We start from the raw sequence: 8,945 nt of genomic DNA, 5'->3' as shown, positions 1-8,945 counted from the left end.
TTATGATCTAATAGCTAATATAATAAGTATAGCTACTTAAGCTAGCTGACTGCTGAGTGCTACAAATAACGATCCGATCACAAAACTCAACACAATAACTAACCATTGTCGCCAAACAAATAATAAGTCTTTGTCGTACAGTTTTATTCTTACAAATCAACTTAATTGTATTGAGTGTACGTGCAAATTAATTAGTTAATAATAAATATTGGTCCAAGAGTATTGCTCCCATCGTAATTAACTCTCTCTCTAGTACCAACAAATTTTCTTTTTTAATTAATAGTTGGGCTAAGAATCAAAATGTGGCACAAATCGAACTTCGGAATAATTCCCGGAAAGCTGGATTTTTACATGAATTTTTTATTGTTTATGTTTTATGTTATTCCCCATCGATCCGAATGCCGTTACAAAAGTTACCGCGAAAGTTTACACGAATATTTCATTAACGGTCGCTGTTATCGAAAAAATAGTGGTTATCAAATTTGTAGATCAGGAAATTGCCTATAAAGAATATAATTTATTTCCTTCGTCAGACTTACAGATTTTAAGAAAATTCAACTCAAAAATTTGTAACGTTGTGCCGTTAATGAGTGCACGCAGAATTATACAAATTTGGTTTAGTAAAATTTGAAAGAAGAATATTAAATTTTTTTGGTATTTGGTTACCTGGCAAAGTACAAAATCAGTCGTTCTTTTAAAATAAAGCCAAATTTGATCAAATAGGTAAAATTGAACTAAAAATTAGAATATTGCTCAAACTTAATCGAATTACATTCTTTGGTATAGTAAAATTGGATAAAATTTACGTTTAATGACGTCACGTAAGTACAAAAAATTGATTTTTTTTATATTGAAGCTCATTTTGACAAAATATGTAAAATTGAGCCAAAATTTGAAAAATACGAACCAAAAAATTTAGCCTCTTCCCAGACGAATTACATACTTGGTATACTAAAATTGCATAAAATTTCCGTTTAATAGAGCAAAACCAGTTTTTTTTGTTTTTTATGACGTCACCAAATACAAAAAGTTGATTTTTGTTGATAATGTAGCCCAAATTTACGTAATATATCAAATTGAACTAAAAATTTGCAAAATGTGGCTCAAATTTAGTCGAATTACATTCTTGGTATATTCTAAGTTTGATAAAATATGCGTTTAATAGAACAAAATCAGGTTTTTGTTTTTTTTATGACGTCACTAAGTACAAAAACTAGTTTTTTTTTGATATTGTAGACCAATTTGACAAAATATTTAAAATTGAACTAAAAAATTTGAAAAATACCACACAAATAGCGCCGAATTACATACTTGGTATACTAAAATTGTATAAAATTTGCGATTAATAGAGCAAAATCAGTTTTTTTGGTTTTTTATGACGTCACCAAGTACAAAACAAATTTTAGGTTATTGGAGTCAACGCTTACTATAATTTTGGCTCGTGTCAATCATAAACACAGAGGTTCCTAAAAAAATTAGAAAATCATTTTTAATGGTACACTCGTTATTTTTGGCTTATGATCAAAACACGATTATAACAATATAATTCTTTGATATAATAAATTTCATAAAACTCAATCATTTTGAAATCCTATTTTCAGTTGCAACAATATGAATTTATGATTTTATAATTGTTACTTTTCACTACGAGAGAATCGAACACTACACAATTATAATAACATATATATTGTTTATTTCCACAAAATTAATTTCGTTATCTATTCGAACGAAACGGAACGGGGAGGAGCTGTGTTAGGTAAGTCAACAAAGAAAGCAAAACAAATACACACACAAAGGGTCTAAATAAAATAAAGATATAGTAAATTAGTACAATTAAACTAAATGTGTTCGAAATTTTCGCAAGTATTTCCTGGAATTTTTTTTTGCTTTTCTAGACTGTTTAACAAAACCACTAGTTGAAGTTAACTTGAAAAAAATCAACAAAATTTTTTATAATTTTGGAGAAAATGGACACCAAAGTTTTTACCTAAGTTGCGCCCTCACGGGTAAACAGTGATGTTTACGAAAAAATATTTCAAATAAAAGTTATTAATTTTTTTATAAGGAATAACTTTTACATTTAAACTTTTGTTCTATCTCTATCGATTTACAAGATGGAATTGTAATTTGATTGAATGAGCAAAAAAATTCCATTTTAAAGTTGGCATATCTCGGTCTATTTTGAAGGTAGAAACTGGGAAAAAAACGAAAATGTACGCAAGTACTTCAGCTAGAACCTTTTCTTGAACTTTTTTTTTTTTATGTCAAGTTTTTTTGTAATTTGTAAAAAACTGATTAAAACCCCCAACTACCCCCATTCCAAAAGGGGGTTAGGTAAACCCCGGAGATGTCGATTTTCTTTTACAAAGTGCAAAGTACAAACCTAATAAACAACTTAGTGCTTACAACCTAATAAAAATTTCAAAGATGCATTGATTTTTTCTTTATTACCATGATTATCTATTTAATTTTATTGGACTAAATTGACAACTAGCTGTAATAAATATATATTACATGAACTTTTATTTCATCAAAGGTCATTATTTTTTGTTAACAGGTCGACATAATTGGGTGCGTGTTTTAATTTGCCGAATGATTGGCAGGTATAATAAGTGGGGATATCAACTACGTTACGACAGTTTTTAAATTTGTTGGTTTCTTAAAACAATTGAAGATTCGTGGACTTGAATTTGATATTGGCGTTTGTATTATAAACAGTCACATTTATCTATCTACCTAGGGATCATCTTCTGAGAATATTAAAGTGATTTTAATTAATTGATTAATTGATCTACTGTAATTAATTAATTAAGGTGATTTGTGTTTATTATTATTATTATCGAATGGACTTGAACTAAATTTTGAAAAGTGAATTTATTTGTTTATTTTTTGGGTGATTTTGGTTTGATTTGTTTTTTAGGTTTTCAAATATGGCAGATGATGATCCTTGGGTAATTGAAGATCCTGAAGAGGCAGCAAGAGCTGAAGCAGATGCAGCTGAGGCTGCAGTAGAGGTAGCAGCAGTTGAAGGTGCTAAAGCCGCTGCCGCAGCTGAGCCTGCAAAAGAAGAAGAATTACCACCCACTCGTCCACCAGCTCCAAGAGATCCGAATAAGCTAGTATTATGTAGACATTGGGTCAGGTACGAAGATTTTCGAATGCTAATTTTTTTTAATTTCTTTGGTTTTTCGTGTGAATTGTTTCAGTTTCTTTCAAATAAGCAACCAGACTTCAAAAGCTAAAAGAAACAAAAAAAATTACACATTTAAATGTGATTCGAATGAAATCGTTTGAAAAGAAAATAATTTTTCATTCCAATCGAATTTTTTCTTTTGCTGAAGGATTTTTGTTGCTAATTTTAATAACAATTCAATTGAATTTCATAGGTTTTAAAATATTATAAATGAACTGGCGCAGAAAAAAGTTTAAAATTTGGATTTCAAATGAGTTTTCAAAAGACCAAGCCATGCCAATACCTCATATTTTAGAATAATAAAGAAAATTGAGCTTCTTTTTGAAATATTTTATGAGTATGGTTGGATTAGTAATCGGAAACAGTAGAAAGGAAAAAAATTAACCAAAAACTTTGTAGACCCGGAGTACCTATTGTTTAATTTACGAGTTGGTTGGGTTGAGTTTGTCTCGACTGTAGAGAAATTGATTGGGTTTTGAAGTTTTTAGCCATTGCGTATAAAAATGGGACTCTATTACACAAATTTTTTTTTGGTCTATTTTTCTAAATCCGGTTGGATTACTATGGTGTTACCTTTTTTGCAAAATTAGCAATATGCAACTTTGGAACTATTAATCATTTTTATGAAATTTTCAACAATAAAAAAATGACAATCAGCCAAAGTATTGGCAATTGCCTACAATAATTAAGAATGGCTCTTATGTAATAGATATTTAAAAATAAAAACGTTACAAATAAAAAAAAAGAAGTGTTTACAAAAAAAACGTTTAAGTGTTTTTTCTTAAAGATAAAATAAAGTGTTTTCGATATGGTCAATTGATCATATATTAGAATTTCTTTCAAGCATGACATTTATAATTACATTTGATGGTAGCCAAAGTCAGTTTAAAATAGCATCGAACTGAAATAATCAAACAATCAGATATTACTTAAAAAACATTATTATAAGTGAAACATACTCATCTCCGATTATTATACAAATCATTAATTTTGCGATGTTTTTGAGTCATACAACTAAAAAAATTGTGTCACCATTTTACAATCATTCACCTATTTTAATACTTCGAAATATTTTAAAAATTTATTTGACTTTTGATATTTATAATATTGGTACAAAGTTTAGGTTTAAGTCTTTGACTCTTATGCTACTGCCCAAATAAATATAATTATTTTTTTGGAATTTTATTATTGTTTTATTTTAAATAAAAACAGATTTTAGGTAGTAAACTATAATCTAGGATTTTGGATAAGCGAATATATTTTAGAAATCGTGAATTGTACCAAGTATGTAAATAAAAGAAAAATTACTTAATTTATAACCGACTTGATAAAATAAACTCTCAATCGATCAGGGAAGTCATTGAAATCACCTTGAAAATAATTTGATATTTGATATAATTCGATTATGAGTAAATGAATTGATATAATTGTATATTTGATTAAGTTTGATACTTTTTACTAGTTTCTTTTTTTAACCTCTGTTCATTTCGTGAAAATTGTTTCTGATTTCTTACCTTTTACCAACGTTATTGAAAGGGTAATCGTTTGCTTATCATTTATTTTGCCTAAACTAGCCTCGCCTGGCCAATATATTTTATTGCGCACTTTAGAATTTCGAAATCATTTCGAGATGATAAACTTAATTTTTCGCTGGGTGGCCAATTTTTTTTTAGCTGGGTGGCCAGGGACTCCGTTGCAAAGAGATAAAAGAGGGTCCCCGCCCTCTTCCGACCTAGCTTGACCTTATATTCACCGATTGGCCCTCAAACTTATAGATAGGGATAAGAAAAGACTACAGTGGCTTGAACTTATACCCTGTAAGGTCTATACGTCGTCTTTATGTGGGGCGGAATAGACTATTCTTACTAATATTATAAATGCGAAAAAAATCTATCTGTCTGTATGTCATGATTTTAATGAAATTTTTTACAGAGATGTTTTAGAGCCTGAGAAGGGCGAAAAAAGTCTCGCATCTCCTATTTTAACCCCTTACAACCGTAAAGGGTTGAAATAAGGGATTCAAGTTTAAGGGGATGCTACTAATATGTGTTATGAATCGAATATGCAATATTCGATTTTTTAATTTTTCAAGAATTCTCATCTGCCAAGAAGGAATTTGCTTAGCTAACGCGGATCCTGCGCTAGGAATGTTTTGGAATTAACAAATCGTTTATAAGAACGTTTTACAAGCTGCACTCATACCAATAAAACTAAAATTCTACTGATTGATTATTATATCGAATACATTTGTCCCAAAATCCCGCCTCGTCCCAAAAAATAAGAACACCCAAACACTGCGTTTTTCAATAATTATTTTTTTTCGTTTCAGGCCAAAATTCTTGAATTACAGTTACCTTTACGACTACAGACACAAATACTATGATGACGTGATCGATTATTTGAATAAACGACAAAGAGGGCTTATTGCAGAAATACCACGCGCACAAGAATGGGCGGAACGTGCTTTCCGAGTCTATACAAGTAAGGGACGTGCAGATAACTTAAATTACCAATTCAGGACTAATATTGATTCGAGATCAAATGCGAAGTTTTATCGCTATCACAGTAGCGCTTATGTGCATCGAACATATGCCAAATATTTGAACCATTAAAAAAAAGACTTCTATAATTTAATTTTTTTTTTTCATAATTTTAATGTTTAAACGTGTATTATATATATTATTATGATTATAATAAATCATGCCCATGTGTTCGAAATTTGTGTTTTTTTTATTTATTTATTAAGGCTGTTGTCTTGCCACAATATTGTCCATATATTCGGGGTAAGAGTATATAAGCTTATAGTGAAATAATATAAGATTTGTTATTAGATTTATTGGAATGTTTTTTTTCGCAGAATGCTTAAATTTCACAAAAACAATTATACGAAATTAAAAGTTTTGCATGAAAAAACAATTTTGGGTAAAACTTTTCAGTCTGTTTTTGCTTAAACTGTACGGTTTGCAGAAAAATGTTTCGGGCAACTTTCTAATATAAAGTGTTCATTTATCGATTACCAGTTATGGAGTAGAATGAGCTTTTCATTGAGCTTGAAAGGTAAATCAAGTTTAATGTTTGCGTAAGATGTGCACCTACACATCCAACTTTTTTCGCTTAAAGCATATTTATCGATAGAAGTCATTTTTCGAGTTTGAAGCTTAAACTTTAAAAAAGACACTCTGTGAAAAGTCAACTTAAAAAAGACACTCTGTGAACTATATTCGATGAGTCATTTAAAATTCAGCTAATATAGTTATTTCTCTTACATTCACAATACTCTAACTTTAATTGTTTCTTTTCAACAATAAAACTGTTTAATTTTGCGTTATCATATCTCAAAAAACGTTCAATAATTTTTGTTTTTCTTTTTTTAACTCAAAACGAATACATCAATGTTCAGTTAGTTTTTTGAATATTTCTCCTAACTTTAATTAAGTTTATCTCGATTTAGAGACGTCAGTCGACTTCAATTTTGATGGTAATTGTATTCTAATATCCTTAATAAGTATTTTAAAAAATTAGAATTTTCTTACACTATGCTCATGGTAAGACAACAATCTTAATTACGGCAAACAATTTTTTTTCAGAAAAACCCCAGTATCAAGTTAAAATTCCAACAAAAAGACCAATTAAAAGCATAATTTGTTTCTACCACACACGTGGTCACACTTGGTCAATAAGCCACAACTACTAATTTAATTCAATGGACCATTTCCTAAAATTAGCATCAATTGATCAGTGGGTAAGTGAGGAAGCGAAAAGATGATTCTAAGAAAACTTTATTTTTTAGGAACGTCCTTAATTACTAAAAATAGTAAATAACTTTTAATTAAAATATTTAGAAAGTTCTTCGTCAGTTTTTTAGTTTTTAATCTATAAGGTGGAACAGTTAATGTTAAAGTTGACTTACAAAGATAATAAACAGGCCACTTGAATTTCGTATAATAGTTTGACAAACACTTAACATTTACGTCATATTAGTTGCCTAATTACTAATTTTTTAAGTGAAAATTAAATTAACAATTTATTGTTTATTAACAAGTAGATATTGTTTATTAACATTTGCGCCACTAACTCATGCGTTACTAATGATATTTGACACCTAAGAAACACGATCCAAGAGGTTTTAGCAAAATGTGAGCGGTTTCTTTTATTTTCCTTGATTAGCCGATTTTTGTAACATTTTTTACTGTACCATATTATCAAAAATGCATTCATTCAACATTTGTTAATTACATCAAAAACCCTTCATCAGATTTTTTTCAAAAAACCGCATCAAAAATTTAAATTTTTATCTATACATTTAATTGCCTTAATATTCGATCGACCTTAATCCAAAATAAATGGTTATTATTAGGTATTAGTGTTTAAACTTTATTTTTCAGGGTTATCAATGGTAAATCACCATTAATGAATGTAAATATTATAATAATAAATAATCTTGACTATAAATTTGTAATTTTTTTTTATTGTTTTATTTTTATTTATTTTTTAAATTTCACTACCACACTTAATATTGTTAGAAGAATAATGACATATGACATTGGAATTATTCCAAATACATAAAATAATGCAGAAAATAAAAAAATAAAAATAATGAAAATTAATATTTTTAGGTGGGCTAAAAAACATCTGTTATTATCAATTTATTAAAATCAATTTCAATGAAAATTTACAGACACAGACAGTGAGTGAGATTTTATTTTATTTTTGGTGAAAAAACACTTAAATAATAATTTTATATGACATAAACTTCTCAAAATATTATTATTATTTATTCGCAGGAAATTTTTACACCATGTATATGAAATATACCAAGGTATACTTAAGTTTAGTCCCAAGTTTGTAACGCTTAAAATATTGATGAAAAAATTTTGGTATAGTAACTTAACTATAATAACTTAAACACCCCTTTTTTTTAGTTCGGGGAATAAAAACAGCAAATGTCTCCATCCATATAAAAAATGTACGAGAAGGGTAGATTTAGTTTTGAAATTTTTTTTATCTTATTTTCAACTTTGATGATGAATTTTATTATAACTTCATGAACGTAGACGAAAAATAGTAATAACAAGTGAAAACAAACAATTGACTGAGTTAATTGTTAAAATACCATGCATAAATAGCGTTGATTACTATATCACATTGCACATACATATACAATTTATATAATACATACTATACAATTTACGCCCTAACGGGTAAACAGTGATGTTTACGAAACAAATGTTTCAAACAAAATTCAAAAGAGTTTTTGATTTATCGAGTTGGCAGACGGACAGACAACCGGAAATGGATTTTATAAACACCTATACCAAAATTTTGTCCGTAGCATCAATATTTTTAAACGTTACAAACTTGGGACTAAACTTAGTATACCTTGCATATTACATATATGCATGGTATAAAAATTTATCGATATCTGTTATCTGCCTACGTTTTCAAAATATTGAAAGCTGAGTAATTAAAGAAAATTTTCAATTTTCAATATTTTAAAAGTTACCTACGCCGAATATCGAAAAAGAATTTGGCAAGTTTTCAGGATGGATTATGGAAAAAATTGACCGCAAAGAAAAGGACCGAAAAAATTTATGTAATAGTGTCCCATTTTGAACAAAAGAGCTAAAAACTTCAGAACTCAACCAACTCCTCTATAGTTGACAAACTCAACCCAACCAACTCGTAATTACAACAATACTTCGGGTCTATACAATTTTCGGTCTATGTTTTCAGCTCTATTTTTCCGGATCTA

General features: G+C 28.6%; 1 protein-coding gene across 1 annotated transcript; it reads left to right on the top strand.

Moving 5' to 3' along the window:
- The first annotated feature begins 2,670 nt into the window (after positions 1–2,670).
- On the top strand, positions 2,671–5,849 carry LOC123294782 (flightin). Its single transcript, XM_044875925.1, has 3 exons — positions 2,671–2,813; positions 2,921–3,142; positions 5,523–5,849. The coding sequence occupies exons 2-3, from the start codon at positions 2,931–2,933 to the stop codon at positions 5,803–5,805; spliced, it is 495 nt and encodes a 164-aa protein (XP_044731860.1). The 5' UTR covers positions 2,671–2,813; positions 2,921–2,930; the 3' UTR covers positions 5,806–5,849.
- Positions 5,850–8,945: the final 3,096 nt, after the last annotated feature.

The sequence above is a fragment of the Chrysoperla carnea genome, chromosome 3 (assembly GCF_905475395.1).
Source record: "Chrysoperla carnea chromosome 3, inChrCarn1.1, whole genome shotgun sequence".
In the NCBI taxonomy this organism is placed as follows: domain Eukaryota; kingdom Metazoa; phylum Arthropoda; class Insecta; order Neuroptera; family Chrysopidae; genus Chrysoperla; species Chrysoperla carnea.
The sequence above is the reverse complement of the archived record's forward strand: the minus strand, read 5'-3'. Positions and strand labels throughout refer to the sequence as shown.

Coding starts and splice junctions, on each gene's coding strand:
- LOC123294782 (XM_044875925.1), top strand. CDS start 2,931: ATGGCAGATGATGATCCTTGGGTAATTGAAGATCCTGAAGAGGCAGCA. Junction 3,143..5,522: donor TTATGTAGACATTGGGTCAG/GTACGAAGATTT, acceptor TTTTCGTTTCAG/GCCAAAATTCTTGAATTACA.